A 21,329-nucleotide genomic window follows, 5' to 3' on the forward strand; every position below is an offset into this window, starting at 1 on the left:
AAAGCTTTTTACACTCAGAAGATCCCATATTAATTTATTATGATTTTACAATTATTTTAAAAATATATATTTTTTATATTTACAGGGTAAAAAGTGGATGTGATCCTTATAAATGACATTAATTTGTATAATCCAGTACAGCCCTGTTGATTTAGTTATATAGTATATAAGACATATTGCCCACTTGTACCAGGAAATCCCTGCAAAGTACCATGGAACTAAAATCAATTTGGACATGACACCGTGGTAATACCATAATAGTTTTGGAGTTCTCCCATGGTAATAAAATGTTATTCTTCGAAAGGACAAATTCAGTTCATTTGTACATGAGTATCATCATCATTCATCACTATGGTAGGCCGTCGCAGTACGGTGTAAAAATGTTTTAAGTAATAACTTTGTAATTACATCTAATATCATTTAAACGAAATGTTCGTAAATTAAACTGCAAGTGTACTTTTATATTAAGTTTTGATACCATTATTGTAGATTGGTATTTTTGGTAAAGTAAAATGTTTTGTCATGTACTAACATTTGAATGACATCTAAAAACATTTAAATTAACTGACTGGAAAATTGGAAAGGCAACAGCACATTTTTAAAGTGTACTATGATAATACTTTATGATACTCTTAGTGCATAGTACTTTTTTTGTAAGGGATATGACAGCTGTCACTATTAGGCAAATGAAAGATTGCCGTGTCTGAAATAAAATGGTCCCTGAGATTTTGACATGTCAGGTGTGTTTTGAATAGACTGATTCAAATTTAATTTCAATTTATTTAAAGAGATATTTTCTTTACAATGTCAAAATGATTGGTGCTTATGTTTTTACTGTCTCCCACCCCTCACCCACCAAAAAAAAAAAAAAAAAAAAAAAATTGAACTGAAACCTTCTGTGTTGCAAGTAACTTCGTGGTAATTCATCGCTCACTGGAAAGCTCACTGGAAGCCTCATATCCAAATGATATTGCATAATTCATATGAAGTAGAATAGCTCTTCATTTTACTGGAGTATAAAAAGAAAAACTTTCAATATAATGTGATGAAAAAGATGTCCTGTGCGGTATATTTTATTTTGAACAAACTTCGGTTAAAAAGTTTTATTTCCATTTATAACCCATATAGTACCTTAGAAACTAGTACCTTTATAGATATTTCAGCATTAGTCTTATGTATAGCCCTTTATGCACATTTTTAAAACTGTGTATGGGCGTATGATTGTGTGAATGACATCGCTTTTATCTTTTCACCTGGATGAGGGTAGGCTTTTCTGATTACAGTAACCACCCAGTAACCTGCGTTGCCACTGTACTGAAACAGCTGTCTACAATGGGAGTGTGGGGGCGTTTTTGGTAGTTGGGACTTTCAGGGCATTTGGGAAACTTGAAAGTTCCAACCTCAGCTCAATTCCGATAACGTGTAGAGTAAAGTGATAAAAATGCTAACAGCAATATTAGTGAATAACATGCTGTTTTATGATATGAATGTACATTTCATATACATGCATGTAAAATCATATAAAATTTTGTTTCATTTGATCTGACAGAAAATATAAAAATGGTGTCATGTTTAGTGCATTAAAGTTACAGATGAACTTCATGAAGAATTGGGAAAGTCCTTAGGAAATTACAGAGTACTGATGAATAATTGCTCTCTTGTTCATAAACTTTGGGAATAAACCAGGTACTGTTCACTTTTACATTATCTAACCTACATTTCCTATAATTTAAACCTGACGTGTTTTTTTTTTTTTTTTTTTAATGGATAAACCTCTGGTTGCTGATGTCAGAGCCTTCCGAAGAACTGTTTTTTAAATTACACACACAAGTCTTTGGTCAAACCACTCCTTAATCAGAGATTTATTCGCCCTGACTGAAAAGATGAGGTTCAGGAAAAATCAGGGAGATACAGACTGAATGGCACACTGTAAACAGAGACATGTCCCATGACATCAATCATGTGCTATCAAATCAAATTGTCCAGCATATCCGAAACTCTCAAAGGGGACAGTGTAACGCACGTAACCCTGATCAATTGATCAATTGCTAACTGTTTTAGTTGTGCAGTTAGTCTGTGGTTATTAACACACTGGGCTAAATATATGGTGTGGTTTGCTCCACTCCTATTTTTATGAAAGGATAAGGGCATTCATTTGTCTACTAGTGTTTTGTAGTTGGTTGACAACAACTGTTATGTCTTTGTCTAGTAATGGCTACTGCCCATTGGTCCATGCGGTGAATGAATGCAGCTCAATGGCTTTCTCATTCACAAAATCACACAACGGTTTCAGAATGACTGTTATGAGTTTTGAGTACGTAGGCCACTGTGTGTAGTGCGTCACAAATGATTTGTCCGTAAGTGTCCTAATCGGAACGTATGTTAACAGCAAGCATAACCACAAATTGGGTTATGGCCTCAACAAACAAAAATAAACCATTCTGTGCATGCAGCCTTCATAATGTTTTTGATTTAATTCCTGCAATAATATCAATCTGCTAAAGCGACTGAAATCCCTGAGCTTAACAGAAAATTAGATATTAATTCAGATTTGGGCCACAATAAGCCTGTCGACACGGTCAAAAATATAATAATGACAAATATACTTTGGCCAAGTGTTATACTTCATTGCTTCTGCAGAGAAATTAACAAATAAAGATTAGAATAGCTTCCCTGAAGCGTCATACTTTATTTACACAGTAAGAAAAAAAAATCCATAGAAAAACAGATAATATTACCGATACCTTTTTTTTTTTTTTTGTTAAGTTTTCGTTCATTTCCTTTAACTTTAAAATACAATATTATAATGCAATTCATCATTTACAATACAGGTAAAACATGTGAAAAATCAATACAGATAATTCCTTCATATTAAAGGGATAGTTCACCCAAAAATGAAAATTTGATGTTTATCTGCTTACCCCCAGTGCATCCAAGATGTAGGTGACTTTTTTTTCTTCAGTCGAACGCAAATTATGATTTTTAACTCCAACCGCTGCCGTCTGTCAGTCAAATAATAGCAGTGGATGGGAACTTCAAATATAACAGTAAATAAAACTTGCTTAGACAAATCAAAATTAAAACCTGCGGCTCGTGACGACACATTAATGTCCTAAGAGACGAAACGATCGGTTTGTGCGAGAAACCGAACATTATTTATATAATTTTTATCTCTAATACACCACTATGTCCAACTTCGTTCAGCTTCCTGTTAGTGAGGTCAAAAAACGCGTTCTGGTGACGGAAGTGATGTCTCGCCCATATACTTCAATGAGCGCGAGACATCACTTCCGTTGTCAAAGCGCGATCAGACCTCACTAACAGGAAGCTGAATGAAGTTGGACATAGTGGTGTATTAGAGGTAAAAATATATATATAAATACTGTTCGGTTTCTCGCACAAACCGATCGTTTCGTGTCTTAGGACATCAATGTGCCGTCACGAGCCGCAGGGTTTAATTTGGATTTGTCTATGGAAGTTTTTTCCACTCTTATTGTTCAAGTTCCCAATCACTGCTATTATTTGACTGACAGACGGCAGCGGTTGCAGTTAAAAATCATAATTTGCGTTCGACTGAAGAAAAAAAGTCACCTACATCTTGGATGCACTGGGGGTAAGCAGATAAACATCAAATTTTCATTTTTGGGTAAACTATCCCTTTAACAGTATATTGGGCCCTATTTTTAAGGATTGTTAGCTTGTAGTAACTCACACAAGTTGGCCACCTATTTTATTGAATATTAGTTTATAAGTTGACGGGAATCACTATGATAGGTTATTTTATTCCTTTAGTATCATCATTATAGGATATAGGGCTGCACAAATTATGACAAAAATCAATTGAAAATCAATTGTGATTATTAATTACGATTAGCACAATTTACATTGAATGTTTTGAATATCTTTATTGTTTGAAACAACTGCATGCCATATTTTTATATAAAAATAAGATGAAAACACTCTTCCTGAAAAACTTGAATTTCTTTACTATAGCATTAAGCCTCAAATGTCAACTATACATTGGTTTGGTTTCTTCTTTAAATAAAAAAAGTAAAAATAGGCATGGTATTATAATGTTATACTAAAACTAGAGTTAAAACATAAAAAACCTTAAGATAACTTGTAGAAAGAAAAAAACATTTTAGGCACGCAGACTAATGTAAGTGGGCTTTTTTTGTAATTGCGCCTTTGAACGATTACGTAATTGTGGCATCTGTAATTGTAATCACGATTAGAAATTCGATTAATTGTGCAGCCCTAGGATATGTCATGACAATACAGATAGAAGCACACTAAAAACATGCTAAGATGCTAAAATACTCACACAACATCTTAGAAATATGCTAAAATCAACTCATAACACATTTGCAACACCTTAGCAGAATGCTAAAATTCTTTCAGAATACCTTACAAACATGCTAAAACAACTAGAAAAACCTTAGCAACTCACTAAAATTCTTTCAGAATACCTTATAAACATGCTAAAACAACTAGGAAAACCTTAGCAACCCACTAAAATTCTCTCTGAATACCTGAGAAACATGCCTTAAACTATTCATAACACCTTAGCAATATTTTGCTCAAAATACCTTTGCATTGGTAAACGTTTTTTGTGATCTTGAGCCATGAATCTTTCCATTGGAAAGTGTAATTGGTACCCTCATGGATTAAGACTTTTTTGCTCACTCTGATGTTATCTTTTTCTTTTCTTTCCCCCTCTTTTTGCACACAAACGGCCACATTTACATGTGGTCACCAGCACCGGCTATCGGCAGGTGTGCGTGCACATATACAAACAGCAGGAGGAAATGTTTTCATGTTGTGATGTGTTGGAGAACTGTGAAGCATTCAGTAGTATACTAATAACAGCCAACAAAGAGGAACTGAACTAAGGGCTGGCTCTATGAGGACCATCTTACAACATACTCTTACGACTTTATACTGGCCACATTGTTCCTGTGTCAACCAATTCCGACGCTCTTATTAGAACATTTTAGTACTTGGTAGACAAACCTGATAGCCTATTATATTTAAACCACCATACAACCTTTTGTTTTCTAGTGGTATTTTCCTTCCTTGTTACCCTGCATTCATGAAATTATTGTATTGTATTTCATTTTTAAAGGAAAATTGTCTAAATAGACTAGAAATAATGATGACTCATCTTGTCCTCATGGGCGTGTCCAGAATTTACTCCAATAAAAAGCCTGCTACTCTTTAGCAAAAGCATAAAGCAAACCATGATTTTGTGGTCAGTGATGTGAAGTCTGTTGGCTATTTTAAAAGAAAACAAGCTCTTCGATATGTCACGCCCAAAAGACCTGTTTCAGCTGTGCTCGTCAAGTGATTTCATGGGGTCTTTAAACATAGCAAACAAGCTGAGGTTGGTGTTTAAAACTTGTGGCTCACACTCATTGACTCATAACCTTCTGACCGCTTACTCCATTCACTCTCAAACCTCATCCTTCTCTTGCACCTTCATACTTCTTTCACAATAACTATTTTGTCACAAATAGTTTTGAACAACACATAAAAACTATCCATAGAATCACACCGGTAAAGCAGAAGTATTACTTTCACACATACACATGGCATATGTGACAAACCCACAGCATATACATTTACTGGCCACTTTATTAGGTACACCCGTTCAACTGCTTGTTAGTGCAAATATCTAATCAGCCAATCACATGGCAGCAACTCAATGCATTTATGCATGTAGACATGGTCAAGACGATCTGCTGAAGTTGAAACTGAGCATCAGGTGAAGAAAGGTGATTTAAGTGACTTTAAAGGTGGCGTGGTTGTTGGTCGCAAACGGGTATTTCAGAAACTGCTGATCTACTGGGATTTTCATGCACAATCATCTCTAGGGTTTACAGAGAATGGTCAGAAAAAGAGAAAAATATCCAGTGAGCAGCAGTTCTGTGGGTGAAGATACCTTGTTGATGTCTGAGGTCAAAGGAGAATGGCCAGACTGGTTTGAGCTGATAGAAAGCCAAAAATTTACCACTCATTTACCTATCAAATTACCATTCGTTACAAACAACCTATGCAGAAGAGCATCTCTATACACACAATACCTTGAACCATGAAGGAGATAGGCTACAGCAGAAGAAGACCACACCAGATAACACTCCTGTCAGCTTAGAACAGGAAACTGAGGCTACAGTTTGCAAGGACTCACCAAAATCGGACAACAGAAGATTGGGAAAAGGTTGCCTGGTCTCAAGAGTCTTGATTTCTGTTGCGACATTCAGAGAGTAGAGTCAGAATTTGGTGTAAGCAACATGAAAGCATCGATCCATCCTGTCTTGTTTCAACAGGTCAGGCTGCTGGTGGTGGTGTAATGGTGTGGGGAATATTTCCTTGGCACACTTTGGGCCCCTTAGTACCAATTGAGCCTCGTTTAAATGCCACAGCCTACCTGAGTATTGTTGCTGACCATGTCCATCCCTATATGATATCTCAAACTGGTTTATTGAACATGACTAAATTCACTATACTTAAATGGCCTCCACAGTCACCAGATCTCAATCCAATAGAGCCCCTTTGGGATGTGGTGGAATGGGAGATTCCATAATCTCTGAGGAATGTTTCCAGCACCATGTTGAATCTATGTCATGAAGAATTAAGGCACTTCTGAAGGTAAAAAGGGGTCCAACCCAGTACTAGCTTGGTGTACCTAATAAAGTGGCCAGTAAATGTAGTTTTATATTTATTTATAATATATATACTGTGTATATATTTTGTCTCATACTTTCAGATGTCACTGGAGTTGAGGGAACGGCGCTAGGGCTATGTTCAGAATACTCGTCAGTTGTCAATGTATGAGCATTCATAATATCCAGCTAAATTTGCCAAAATGTGCAGCATAACACGTTGCACGTATTAGTATCCCACAATGCTGTGCACTTAACTTGACCTTTCATTTCCAGTGTAACGCATGAATTGTGTTGAATTTTTTATTTTTTTATTTTGCAAGAAGAAAGAGTGACACGACGCATGAAACTAGCACAGCTACTGGTTTTATGTCTATTGGAAATTGGTTGCTTGCATGGGACAAAGATCAGATATATAGAATATCAGTCATTTTTTTTTTAAATATTTGACCACTCAATTTCATAATTGACCAATCAGAAACAAGTATTCAAGAGAGCTGTGTAATAACCTGTGTAATAACCTAATAAGCTGTGTAATAATAAAATGTATTACTTATTTGGCTAATACTGAACACCATGCTAATGCTCTTAAAAAATAGTCAGTATGCTGTCAAATAGTAGAATAGTACTCAATTCCAAACACAGCCCATGTTTAGTTTTAAAGTTAGTTTTTCTGCCTATTCAGTGTTTTTCTAAGGAACTTCAGTTTTTTTTTTTTTTTACAAGGACTTTGCAAAGTTAAATTATTATGAGCCTGGCTAAATTAGGGTCAAAGATGGGGTCAAAAACTAACCAACTCAGTGTTTTCCCCCTCCGGTCTATCCAGTGGGTCTATGTTAAGTTCTTTTAAAAGCAGTTAGGGATCACAGCGGGTCTCTGGAGCTGGTTGTGAGTGATTCAGGGCAGGAGGGCTTAGCAAGGGCTCAAGAGTCGCTTTAGTTTTCACAGTCAGTGGCACTGGGATTAGACATTAATAGTTTTTTAAAGAAGCAGATTGACGCTGTCACCTCACACACCCTTAGCAGTGTACAGTGCTTACACAGCTAACGCTAAACAGTCTCTGCTTTTACCACCAAACGAAGTGATGCAATCATCTTCAAGAGTGAATGTGATATTAACTAACTGTTGCAGTGTCACTCACAAGATCATATTATGTACTAAAAATATTAAAGAATATAGATTTTAACTATTTTCAGTTGCCATCAGAGTATTTCTGCCTAAAATTAAAATGTATCAAGCTGTTATGAATAGAAGCTCAATAATATTGAATAATAATAGTAACAATGTGATTTTTTTTTTTTCTTTTTTTTTTCATTGTTGGTTTAGCTTTCCTTGTAGGCATGCGTTTTGTGGCCATTTGTTTTGTCTTGTTTAGTTTTTTTTTTTTTCCGTCTTTGGTGTTTTGTTTTGTTTTTGTCTACATAACTAAAACTCAGTTACAGTTGTGACAATTTGTATAAACAAATGGTTCTGGGGTTTTTTTGTTTTTTGTTTTTTTGTTTTTTTTTGTTTTGTTGGGTTTTTTTTGTCTAGTGTTTGGTGTTTTGTTTTGTCTTCTGTATCCAAAAATACTCTAAAACTGGTGGTTATGTTTTGTGTTGTGTGTGTGTGTGTGTGTTTGTATTTGGGGTTTTGTCTTGTTTTGTTTTTTATCCAAATACTCCAGAAACTAAAACTCACAGTTGTGACAGTAGCGAAACCGATGGTTCTGTATAGATAAAATGCAAATGGAATTTGTAGATGTTTTCTCCTTATTTCTACATTGATTTTGAAGGAAAATCTGTGTAATTCTGATCAATTGAAATACCAGAAAATGTGATAAAAACAGAACACGACACTCTAATTTTTAGCTGAAAGAAATATCATAATTAGGCAAAATATTTAATCCTGCAAGAGCCTAAGGATGTTTAACATTAAAGGTGCAGAAGGAGATCTGGGAAATGCTAACGTTAGCCTGCTAGCTTTGAAAGCGTATGATCCCATCCTCCTGCAAATCACCGTCCAAAGCCACACCTACTCCAAAACATGAGCGCACACACAGACACAGCTGCTCTCATCAAAGAACCACGAGACGGTGTTAGACTACCTCATGTCTGAAAGCACAAAACATTACAATAATAATGAACATATACAACTTAGGGTGGTTGTACAGATTAATTTCAGTGTTGACTGCTGCAGATTAATTTCGGTGTTGATACTGTTGACATGGATATGCTTGATTCCGAGTCTGACTGAACAGCCCTGGTTAGAATGTCACAGGTTGCCATCTCTTAATTACGTACGGTTGCTATGTCATTGTTTTGATTCGGTAGGAACTGTAAAAGGTGGCTGCTGTTTGTTTGTAGTGCTCTGTGACTAACTTCTGTCTACATAAACTCTGCATAGCATGATAAACGCTGATGATGTATGATGTCTGTGTGAACAGGGTGCGAGAGGGAATGTAAAAACATACGCTGACAGGCAGGTAGGACATTGTATTATTTCATTCGGAGGGAATGAATGAATATTTTATGGTGCTACACCTTTCACAGATGATATATAATTATAAAACGGTTAGTTCCTGTCCTTGATTCTGATTGATCAATAGTTGTGTTTTATTCATGATAAAACACGGCTATGACCGCTTCACCCAACTGTTCTGTGTATCACTACACAACACCCTTAGCAACCACTCTTAGCAACGTAAACTGTTTGTTCTCAGTTTATTACCTGCATTCAGATTTAGCATTTTCCTTCATAATAAAAAATCTGTTTAAATGTCTGATGTATTATCTTGTCCTTTTAACAGTTAAGGGGTTTTCCCGTGACTGACAGCGCTAGTCAAAGCATTTGTCAGTTGCGTCTTGTTTCAGTGTTCACAACAATTCAGTTTTTTCAATGTAAAAGTCTTCACTACTGACTGACACACTCATAAAGACAGTCTTTGCCGCCATCTAATGGCGTAATAATGTAAATTCTGTTGCTGTTCACGGTCAGGGACTATTTTTTTCTGGCAGAAGGAAGGCATTTAGTGAAAGTTTACTTCATGAAAGTTGCATTGGTACATATTTTTGGCTTTAATATTTGTATTGTGTGGTAACCGTTTTATAAAAGCAATAAGGTACTCGAGGCTAGTGCTGTATCGTGAATAAGTCACGGCTGAAGGGGTTGCAGGCGCTCCGCTTTGCGTCGTGCCTAACAACACCCTTCAGCCGTGACTTATTCACAATAGAACACAGCCTCTCGTACCTTATTGCTTAGAATAAAATAGATTTAGACCATTTAACATAGTGATTGCTATCAGGATATGAGACTTTCAACCAGCATAACAAAAAATGTTTCTGTAGGGAATCACCTAGTGCACCTACAAGGATGGGCGTGAACAGTAAATGATGGCCATCCAATTCTGTGGAAAAATGCAGAGCTTTAGGTGGAGTTTTGCATTATTTAACTGTTATATTTTTAATCATATCTTTTATTTTCATCGGCCCAACTCATTTCACAGAAATGTATCAGGTATGGTTGCATTTTTTACACGTTTTTTTTTTTTTTTTCAAGTTTGTTTATGTCTATGAATGTATGTGAGTACAAGTGCAAGTAGGGAACTCCAGATTTTAGTGTCTGCATGTGTGTGGAGCCCTTTGTATCTTGTTTGTTCATGCCTCACGGTTGTGGTTTGTGTTCACTTCCGTTGCTAAGCATACAGTGCTACACATGTTCGCTTCTCTTCATCACACCTGTGTGTTTGTGTGTGAGAAGAGAGGGTTAACTCTAGGGCATTGGCTGCTATCACGGCTCCCTGCGGCAGTATGCTGTTGGGAGTTTAGTTTCCTCTGAGTCTTTATCTGTGTCGACTGTGAGCATCATTATGAGCTGCTCTGGGTTGCATTTGCTGTTGTTTTCTGAATGGTTCAGGGGAAGAGGTGTGTGTGTGTGTGTGTGTGTGTGCGTCCGTGTGCCGGAAACCGAGACTGTGTAATAGCTAAAGGTGTATGTTGCAGACTTTGTGCATTCAGTCTCTGCTCCCTAATGAGAATATAAGAATCACTTGTAGGGTGAATTTTATAGGGTCATCAACACATTATGGAGTCATGTTTCAGGCAAAAAGAATAGAAATTATATTTTGCATGCAAAATATTAAGGTTATTTTTAAGATATGCATTTTGAAATTATTTTCATAATACGTTGGCCTCTGAATTCTCTTTTTGCAAAAAAAAAAAAAAAATTCCATTATCACTATAATGCATTAATGATAATCATCCTGTTTTGACACTAAATCAGCATAAATAACATTCAAAAACTACTAAATAAAATTACATATATTATATATATATACTGATATTTAACAACTGTAAACTTCATTTTAATTTGCATTATGGTAATGAGAATAATAATTTGTTTTTGTATTACAGAAATGAGAATTTGAATTTGAGGAAATAGTTTTTTTATTATTTGATATGATAATTTTACTGTTAAAAATGATAAAGGTCATGAAATAGGCTGTATTGTCTTTATGCAAAATATAACTTTTTTTTTTTTTTTTTTTTTTTTTTTTAATTTACGATGAAATATGACATGCATGCCTTCTTATAAACATAAGGTTTGTCTCTACTAAGAATATGTTCAACAGCTGAATCGCAAGACAACGATTTTATGAATGGCTTTTACAAAATATTTTGTGGTGATTTTAGAGGCTTAAAACTGAAAGCTCTGAACCACAATAAAGAATCCAGAGCATCTAAAAAAATATACATTTGAGATTAAAAGTTATAAGGTGCTTGTTCGTGTATTCTTGCATTCTCTAGCTGTGTCATCTTGGTTTGATGTGGTCTGGATCAGTTATGGCTACATCTGACCTGACATTAATATGTGTGGTTCTAAATGTGTGTGTTTTTTGAATTTGATCTTTTGAATCAGCGCTCTCCTGGAAGCCCCAGTGCATGCTGGGAGGAAGTTAATGCTTCTCGTCTGTAACCACATCTTAGATGAGCTCCACGTACATCAGCCACATCCGCCTCAAGCCTCTGCACCACCACAGCGCTCCTGCAAATGTGTGTGTGCGTGACAGTGTGTCTTAGTGGCCGTACATCGCCGACCCCGCAACTGGCAAACCTCTAATTCAAATGCAATGTTCAGATATACCAAAAAAAATTGCAAGACACAGATTGTCAGATTTTATATACAATGACATTTTATTTTTGGGAAAACTGTCTGTAATATCCTCTGCAATAATGTGAATTACACACCTATTATTCTCTTCTCGGCAGGTGAAGCAAAGAATCTGGGTCCGAGCTCAGGGCCGAACCGTCTCCGTGACCTCTGCACCTTCTGTACAATCAGTTTGGACCAGGAGGAAGTATACCGCACAAAAGTCTATGAGAAGAGTGTAAGGTGAGATGGGAAACACACATAAGCACACAAACATCACATGCAAACTACGTGCTGATGTTGTTGATATTTATCTTAAAAGTACAGCACTTCTCATATATGTGGTTTTCATGCTGCTTCACTAAAATGCAGGCCTACCATTTTTTTAATGTCTGTCACGTAATTTGAACGAGAGCGGAAAGACTGCCCTTTTATGTTTTTTATTTCGTCCATCACAGTTGCTCAGAATACCGTATATTACAATAATCAACTAGATTTAAACAAATAGAAAATGTGAAGACCGCTCTAAACTTGCTGGTACAATGCTATACTGCAAAACATGGTAACCCGCAATTGTTACCCTAATTTGTACCTGATTTAACCCTTAAAGGGATAGTTCACAGAAAAATGAAAATTCTATCATCATTTACTCAACCTCATGCCGTTCCAAACTTAAAACACTTTTTTTATGAAACCGGAGAGGTTTTTGTCCCTTCATTGAAAGTCCAGGTTACCTAAACTTAGAAGATCCAAAAAGGTCATAATGACATCGATTAAATGGATTCATTTTACAAAGTCCTGTCTAGAGATAAAATCGCTTCAAATTTTGCTGGTGTTTGGTTATGTTAAATAATATTTTTTTTTTGGATTTCAGTTCATTTAGACCACATGATGCACATTTTTAGGTTAAATCTTTTGGTAACAATTTACAATAAGGTTTCATTTGTTAATATTAGTTAATGTATGAACTGTCAATGAACAAAATTGTTTTTACAGTATTTATTATTAATCTTTGTTAATGTTAATAAATAATAATATATTAATAAATATATAATGAATAATGTATTAATAAATGTTGAAATTAACATTCATTTAGCTTAATAAATGCTATAGAAGTAATGTTCATTCTTAATTCATGTTAACTAAAATAGTTAATTAATGAAACCTAATTGTAAAGTGATCTTTTTTTTATTCAGATGTCAAAGGGATTATATTAATTCACCCCAAAAATGAAAATTCTGTCATTTACTCCTTTCATGTTGCTTTCGTTCATCTGTGAAACACAAAAAAAAGCATTTTGAAAAGTGTTTTGCTTATACAATAAAAAGGGGAGTCTAAAGTTATTTTGGACCCCATTGACTTTCATTGTATGGACAAAAACAGTTCAAACATTCTTCAGAATATTTTCTTTTGTGTTCCACAGGAGAAGGAAAGTCATACAGGTTTGGAACACAAAAAAATGAGTAAATGATGACAGAAATGTCACTATACCTTTATTAAGTTATTGGAAGCATTCTGGGTGGTTGCTTAAAGGGATAAAATTTATGAAGTTGTAAATATGGATATTTTTCTTACAAAAACGCTTCGCTTCAGAATGCCTCTATTAACCCACTGGAGTCATATGAATTACTTTTTTTTTTTTTTGGATGGATGGATGGATGGATGGATGGATGGATGGATGGATGGATGGATGGATGGATGGATGCATTATTTTTGGCTTCAAAACACGGCCCCCCATTCACAACCATTATAAAACTTGGAGGACTAAGAATATTTTTAAATATATCTCTGATTGTGTTCGTCTGAAAGAAGATAGTCATATACACTTAGGATGGCTTGAGGGTGAGTAAATCATGGGATAATTTTCATTTTTGGGTGAACTTTCCCTTTAAGGGTCAGGTTAAAAGATATTTTTCAATGCAATTCTATGCAATGATTTTAGGTGGCATAAATAGTGTGGGAATGTGTGCAGAGTTTTAATATTTTAATTAAAATTTTACTAAAACAAATATATTAACCATTTACACATATACTCAAAGTAGACCTTCCACTCTCATGGTTCATCTTGATATCGGACGTACATTGTGTTTGACGATATTACACTGTGTACATTTTCGGTTGCAAAAAGCGTCTAGTCATTGAAAGAAGCACATTTTCTTTATCTCACACTCTTTCTAAAGGCTTTTCCTCTCGTGGTATTTCACAACTGTTTTTTCCCCTCTGTTCAAAGGGCTCTGTTGGCTGTGTCTAAGGAAGGGTGTCCACCTACGCGTTCCCTCACTTTTCTCTCTCACACTTGCTATCTGGCGCTCCTGTCTTTCGTTCACACACTCTCTCAAAACATGAAGGTTTTCCTGCAGTCTTTCTTCACCTCTCCTAATCTCTCTTTCGCTCATCTGGCTTATTATTAAACACTTTTTGAGTTTGAGGCCATTCATGTGTGCCGTGTCGCCACATTTTCAGTATTTCGATTCGAGTGCTGTACCTGTAGCAGTGTTTGGGAGGTCAGAATCTGTTTGTGTGTGAATGTATGTGGGAGCGCATGCGCTCTTGAGTGCGGGGGCTATGAGTGTGTAATGTGTGTGTGTGTGTAAGAGAGCTGGAGTGTGTGTGGGTGGATGAGCATTCTCCTCTCAAGTCTAAGCTGAGGTATTTGACTGTTGCAGTCACACAGCTAGAAGTAATTCTGTTACATGTTCAATCTTTTGGACAATTTTTTACTCCTTAATATGTTATACAGATTTTTACATCTGACATTCCTTGCTTACACGGACCCCAAAAAGTATTTGAACACTTGAGCAGAATTAACACGTTTGAATTAACACGTTCACAGTACTTTTTATTTTAATTATATCTATTATAACTGACATTTAATTTATATAGTAATTTATCTGTTTAGTTTGTTTTATCATTTAAACCTAATCTAATTGTTGTGAAATGTTTTTAAATAATTGTCATTTTGTTTGATTATTTGTTGTATAATGCAGTGAAAGTCATACATCTCTAATAGTGTCAACAAACAGTGTCAATGGCATATGAAATCCATTTTATTTTTCCCAAATTTCTTTTTTTCCCTTTTCATTTTTCTGGATTGTGTTTTTTTTCTTCTTTTTTTCCATTTTCATTTTTCTGGTTTTAATGGTTAAATTTAAAGTCTCAACCATGTCTAATTCATTGGAATCATGAAACATACAATTTATTAAAAGTTTAACAAAATTACATTTTAGGTACCTATTCGATTCAGTTTCATTTTTCCCAATTTCTGTTTTCAGTTTTAATTTTCCCATTTTAATAGATTTATTAAATGTTAATAATAAAAAGGCATGTTTTATCAACCGAATTCATAAAACTTTAACAACTAATTTTTTTTTTTTTCTTTTCTTTTTTTACAATAATATGAAATATGAAATGTTTCCTTTTTTCAGAAATATTTTAAAATGTTCTGGTTTTATGATTTAATACCAATTTGTTTTGAATGGTGATAATCAAATGAAGGCAATTTTAATCAAACAGCTATAAAACTATAAAATGCATGAAATCAAAATTGACCCTGTTGACTTTCTGAATAAATGTCCCTGGTTTTATTGTCTAGTGATTCGTGATTTCTTGCTCTGAGTTATTCAAAAGAAACGTGTTTGCTTTCAGAATTTCTCCAGTATTTTCTTTTCCACTAACATTACCATGGTCGTGAATATTACATATAACTTTAGATAAGATCAACTAAATTTGTTTCATATTTTTTTTATACCAAATGTAATAACTTTCTCCACCTCTAATGCAATGTTTTTTGCAGTTTTGTGTTTGGAGTCACTGTGGTTTTGATTAACGATCTCTGTCCTTTGCTTTAGTCCGTTCTATGGCGAGGACTTCTACTTCGAAATTCCGCGCCCGTTCCAATGCCTGTCCTTCTACGTGTATGCCAAGAGCATGTTCCAAATAAGGGATCTACCTGTAGGTCAGTATCTTTCGCCCTTGTTTTGTCTCATGTACAAGACTAATACACAGTGTACATGTCAACTAAAGCTTGTGTGTGTGTTTGTAGGGAAAGTAGCCATCAGGAAGGAAGATCTATATAAGTACTGCGGGAAAGAGAACTGGTTTCACTTACAGCCTGTGGACCCAAACTCAGAAGTTCAGGTGAGTGAACAGTTAGATGGCATTGAAGTTATCATTCAACACACAAACACACACCCAACAGAGCAATACATGAATACACAGCCTTACTTCCCCTCTGTGGTTAGTCTCCAGTCGTGGTTTGGGCCAATCGGGTGAGTTTATGATTACTCACTGCCTCGCTATACCCAATGAGATCAATGTATGATTAGTCAGCTCTAATATGTGGTCCAATGACTTGAAAGCAGATGCAGGCCCAACTCCACATCCTGTTTTTGTGTATGGTGTATGCACAGATCTGTTTTGTACACAAGTATGATTCACTATTCAGCAGATCTGGGGGCAGGGGTGTGGATTTACTGTATCAGAAACAAAAAGTGTTTACGTAAAGGAATTTGCTTTTTATTAAAGTCTGTTTTAAAAAAAAAAATTCAAATAGCAGTTTGCCAGCCAAGGAAATTAAACTTAGCAACCAAATTTGCATAAGTGTCTTTACTTTTGTATGTGTATTGATAACATCGGTTTTAATTGAAATTTGGCAATATTTTGAATACTTGCAATATATTTGGAATGGTTTTTGGATGTAAGTAAGTGGTATTGTGAATATTGTGCAAATTTGTTTGTTTTATTTTTAAACTGTGTCAGTAGGCTAGTTTCATAATCCTTCCTGCTTTGTGACTTGCAAGAAGGTCTTTTAGTAGTGATACTTTAAGGCTGGAATACACTACACGACTTTTGCTCAGATTTTTGTCCCAATTTGTGGTCTAGATGAGTCGACAATAGCTGCCAAAAGTGTGTGCCAGTCTGCAGATTTTGGGCAGTCAGAGTTTCACAGAAAAACACATAGTGTATGATTTTTTTTTTAGTATTTCAAAACATGTTTGATATTTTCAGCTGATTTTAGAACACATATTATAGTGTATGACTAGGGATGGGCAATATGACCAAAATCTTATATCATGAAATGAGTAGTTTTATTTCACGATAACGATATATCGCAATATATTTATTTTTCACTTTAAATAAGGTTTTTATGATATCAAAATTTTTCATCCCATTCAAATTTCATTATTCTGATCACCAATTTCAATATTACCAAAAACCTACAATAGAACAAAGACCTACCTGAAAAACTTCAAGCACTAAATAAGAAATACTTCATAAATTGTATAAGTAATTAAATACAAAAAACACTCTTCGGTGTGTAAATGAAATACAATTTTTTTCTTATTAAAGTTACAAAACTAAATCAGTCAGGAGCAGTGAGTGATTTTTCTTGTTGCCTTTTGTTGTTTGATTAACACAAGTAACACAGCAGGCAGCAGGTTTGTTAGGCTGCTGTCACTTTAAGAATGAATACACTGATCTAATATACTGATACACATGTGCTTTCTCAACTGTTTATATTAATTTAAGACATAAATTACTATGTTTACGAGAATACTCCCAAAGACAACAATTAGATGGCCAAAAGAACTTGAGATTCGTTCTTTTTTGCTGCTTATTGCACTTCAACGGTTTAAAGTCACTTGTTTTTAAATAGCAATGCTTAAAAATGCATGCAAATGATACGATTTTGTGACGGCGAGGCACAGAGCATGTAACCACAATAGAGACAATAGTCCAAAATCTTTGGACCATGTATACCCACCAATGAACGCATCCAAATGCGCTTGACTCGTTTTTTCTTTTGTGACTCAGCACACAACTACTGCGGTCGTCTCCTGCACATCCATGTTTGTTTCATCTGTCACACAACGAGGCACATGTATCTGTGAGTTTGTTGTGTTCAGAACGATTTGAAAGTCTGGAAGAGTATGATCCTCAGTGGTTTAGTGTATTATGCTTAGTTTTCCTCTGTAACCATTTTCAAAGTCGGCAAGTTTATGATAGTGTTTAGTGTTTAGTTTAGTGTTTTAAAATCTGTTCAGATTTTAAAAGTCGTGTAGTGTATTCCAGCCATTAGCAGCAATTTTTTTTTTTTTTTTGGATAAGATTATATGCGTTGATAAGATTATTTTCCCTAAATTGATTCAAAACCTTGATTCATAGTTTTCAGTCTCACAGAATTGTTCTTGGGTGTCGTTTTTCATACATTAAAATATTTTTATAAAAATTACTGTTTGTTACAGTGTATTGTTATATTGGTGTGAATAATAAAGGTTATTCAGTTCAGTTTATCAGTATTTTGCATACATTTAGTAAAAAACTGTGGAACAAAATATTATTTTAAACTTTTTTTTTTACTGTGTTGCAATTCTTGCATCATTTTTGTTCTGCTTGGAAAAAGTTAGTTTCTTTGAAGTTTTGGACTAAAAAACATGCTCATGGCTAAAAAAAAACAGATAACAAAATATAGAATATTGTCAAAATGCTTAAAAATATTGATGGGCTCTTGTTAACCCTATAATCGAAATGTTGAGGGTTATTTTACGACAGTGGTTAAACATTATGGTTTATGTGTCTTTTACCCTGTGGACGAGAAAAAGGTGGGTGGCAGTTCCATCCGATAACATTTAGAGCCACCCGGAACTGGCTAAAATCACAAGATAGACGTTCCTCCATCTGTGTGTTCAAAAAGCCCTTACATACTCCAAAAAACTTAAACAGCTTATTTACACAAAACAAGTTGTTTGTTTCCACATACATGCTAAATTAGCGATTAATATATTGTAGATGTACTATATCTTGCAAATAGATCTCTGCTCAACTGTTGCGACTTCTGCAGAGCTAAATGATTAGATGAAAAATTTCTATGATTCTATTTTTTTCCTCTTTGCGGACTGGCACTTCATAATGCATTAATAAAAATTAAAAAGTAGTTCTATAATATCTGTCTGTTTTGGACATGTGTTAACATTGAATTATTGGTGCGTTCTTGGTGTCATTTTTCAAAGGAACTTGCACAAAATATTGCGTAGGAGTATGTGGGCGTTTTTATGTTGTTTTTCTTCTCTATCTTTCTCCCTCCCTGTCCTTTCCTTCTCGGCTCTCCTCTGTTTGCACTCTTTCTCATTCCGACATTATCAGCCTCAACAAATTTGACTGGCTGGATAGGTTATTTCAACATATATCATATTATATCATAAACATGTCCATCATGATAAAATTCCAGACACTAAATGTTTCTGAAACTTATATTCAGTGCCACTGCCCTAAAAACACATTCTGTATTTCACATACAAAATTATGCTTATTTGAAAATGTAAAAATGCATAAAGTGTTAGCTGTGGAAGGGTTAGCATAGGGGGGTAGAATGTACATTTTGTACAGTATAAAAGTCAGTATGTCTATGGAGAGTCCCATAGAAAAATAAGAAAACCTGAAAGAAAAGTTGTGTGTGTGTGTGTGTGTTATGGGTAACACTTTAGTTTAGGGTCCAATTCTCACTATTAACTAGTTGCTGTTTATTAGTAATTATAAAGCACATATTAATGCCCTATTCTGCATGACCATATTCTACATGCCTAAATCCTACCTAATAAGTTAACTTAACAACTACCTTACTAACTATTAATAAACTGTAATTAGGAGTTTGAGGCAAAAGTCATAGTAATAGTGTGAATTGGACCCTAAACTAAAGTGTGACCGAGTTCTACTATAAATAACTCTAATGATGTATAATTTGTTCTGTGTTGGATGTTGTCACATTTGTCTTTCTACTTTGACAGGGGAAGGTTCATTTAGAGATGAAGCTGAATGAACTGATCACAGAGAACGGATCCGTCTGCCAGCAGCTTGTGGTTCAGTAAGTGATGACTGTCAGTCAGCGTATGAGTTTGTGTGTTTTTAAATCTGTTTAGTGTATTTGAACTCAACATGAATTGGCATTCGCAACCCATTGTACTTCTGTAACGTTACATACTTCAATGTGAAACAGGATATCAAGAGGTCAAGGTTTGACTAGTCGGCAGGGCCTCTTTTTCCCCTGCTGGTAGAAGTCTTAACTATTCTTTCTCCATTGATTGCCATTCATAAGTAACTGTGTATTCTGAATTTATTATTTTGATGTATTCATCAGTTTGTACTTAACATATACTGTAGGCTGTTTAACTAGTATTTGATTATAATATAGTAGATGTTTTTACCAGTATCCAATCAAATGTCCATATTACATTGTCTGCAGGGGGTTGGTGAGTTCAAGAAGAAAATAAATTCTGTTCTACTTCACTATTCCTTAATCCCTTCCTAGAGTAGTTTTGTACTATTTTGAACGATGGCTAGAACTTTGTATTACTAGCACTTCTCGTGTTTATTGCCTCTTTACAATGAATCGCTCGCGGATTTCTCAATTGTAAGTTGCTTTAGATAAATTGTGTGCTAAAGGAATAAATGTAAATGTAAATTAAAAGCTTAAATCATAAAATCAATGAAAAAATAGGACAGCAGACACAATAAAATTGAAACTCCATCTCTGCATGCTGCATACAAGGTGCGTTTGGGAACACAATGTGTACCAGGATCACTTTATTTTCATATTTTCATAATTGCCTACATTTTTGTGGACAAGTTTTCAGCATTTTATCATATTTGTAATGAGAAGTGTTTATAAACCTGCCTTAAAGGACTTCTCTTAGTTTTCTGCCAATGTAAATTCTTTCAAACATTAAACCCTCAAGAATTTAAGTATTGTAACTTGTAGTGTAAAAAATATTATAATTATCAAATATTATTTTTATATTAAAGTACAATTGTATTATTACAATAGTAATATATTTCTGTCTTTTTATAATTTGCGTTATAAATAATGGTAACACTTTACAGTAAGGTCTTATTTGTTAATATTAGTTAAAGCATTAGTTAACATGAACTAGCTATAATCAATATATTATTACAGCATTTATTAATCTTTGTTAATATTAGTTTATAAAAATAAAATTGTTCATTGTTTCTTCATGTTAGTTCACAGTGTATTAACTTATGTTAACGGATACAACTTTTGATTTTCAAAATGCATTAGTAAATCTAAAAATTAACGGTAACACATACGTTTAGGGTCCAATTCTCACTATTAACTAGGTGCTTATTAGCATCCATATACTAACTATTAATAAGCAATAATTAGGAGTTTATTGAGGCAAACGTCATAGTTGATTGTTAGTTAATAGTGAGAATTGGACCCTAAACTAAAGTGTGACCACATTAACATTAAAGGCACAATATGTAATAATTTTGGATTAAAATATCCCAAAACCACAAGAACACTGTTACATATTTTGTTGACTTGTGTACTTACAATATCCTAAATGTTTCCAAGAATGTTTAATTCCAGAGAAGTAAGCAATTATAACCAGGACACGGAGTTCATACCCAAGCGATTTTCACTGGCGATGTGCAAATTCACTCCCTGACAGTATATGGCGCTTGTGCTGAACGCTGAACAATATGTTCTATGATACTAATAAAATTAAAGAAGATAAAAATACA

General features: G+C 34.6%; 1 protein-coding gene across 2 annotated transcripts in view; it reads left to right on the top strand.

Moving 5' to 3' along the window:
- The window catches only part of rasa2 (RAS p21 protein activator 2), a 54,421-nt gene that overhangs the window by 953 nt on the left and 32,139 nt on the right, over positions 1-21,329 (top strand). Inside the window, exons 1-5 of one of the 2 annotated variants that reach the window (XM_067389765.1) lie at positions 11,478-11,692; positions 11,909-12,032; positions 15,638-15,744; positions 15,832-15,926; positions 19,574-19,650. In XM_067389765.1, the coding sequence (XP_067245866.1) occupies positions 11,599-11,692; positions 11,909-12,032; positions 15,638-15,744; positions 15,832-15,926; positions 19,574-19,650 (497 nt within the window). In that variant the 5' untranslated portion in view covers positions 11,478-11,598. Of the gene's footprint in view, positions 1-11,477; positions 11,693-11,908; positions 12,033-15,637; positions 15,745-15,831; positions 15,927-19,573; positions 19,651-21,329 lie in introns of those variants that run through there. The other variant, XM_067389766.1, reaches the window with a different exon arrangement.

Source organism: Chanodichthys erythropterus, chromosome 7, assembly GCF_024489055.1.
Source record: "Chanodichthys erythropterus isolate Z2021 chromosome 7, ASM2448905v1, whole genome shotgun sequence".
In the NCBI taxonomy this organism is placed as follows: Eukaryota; Metazoa; Chordata; class Actinopteri; order Cypriniformes; family Xenocyprididae; genus Chanodichthys; species Chanodichthys erythropterus.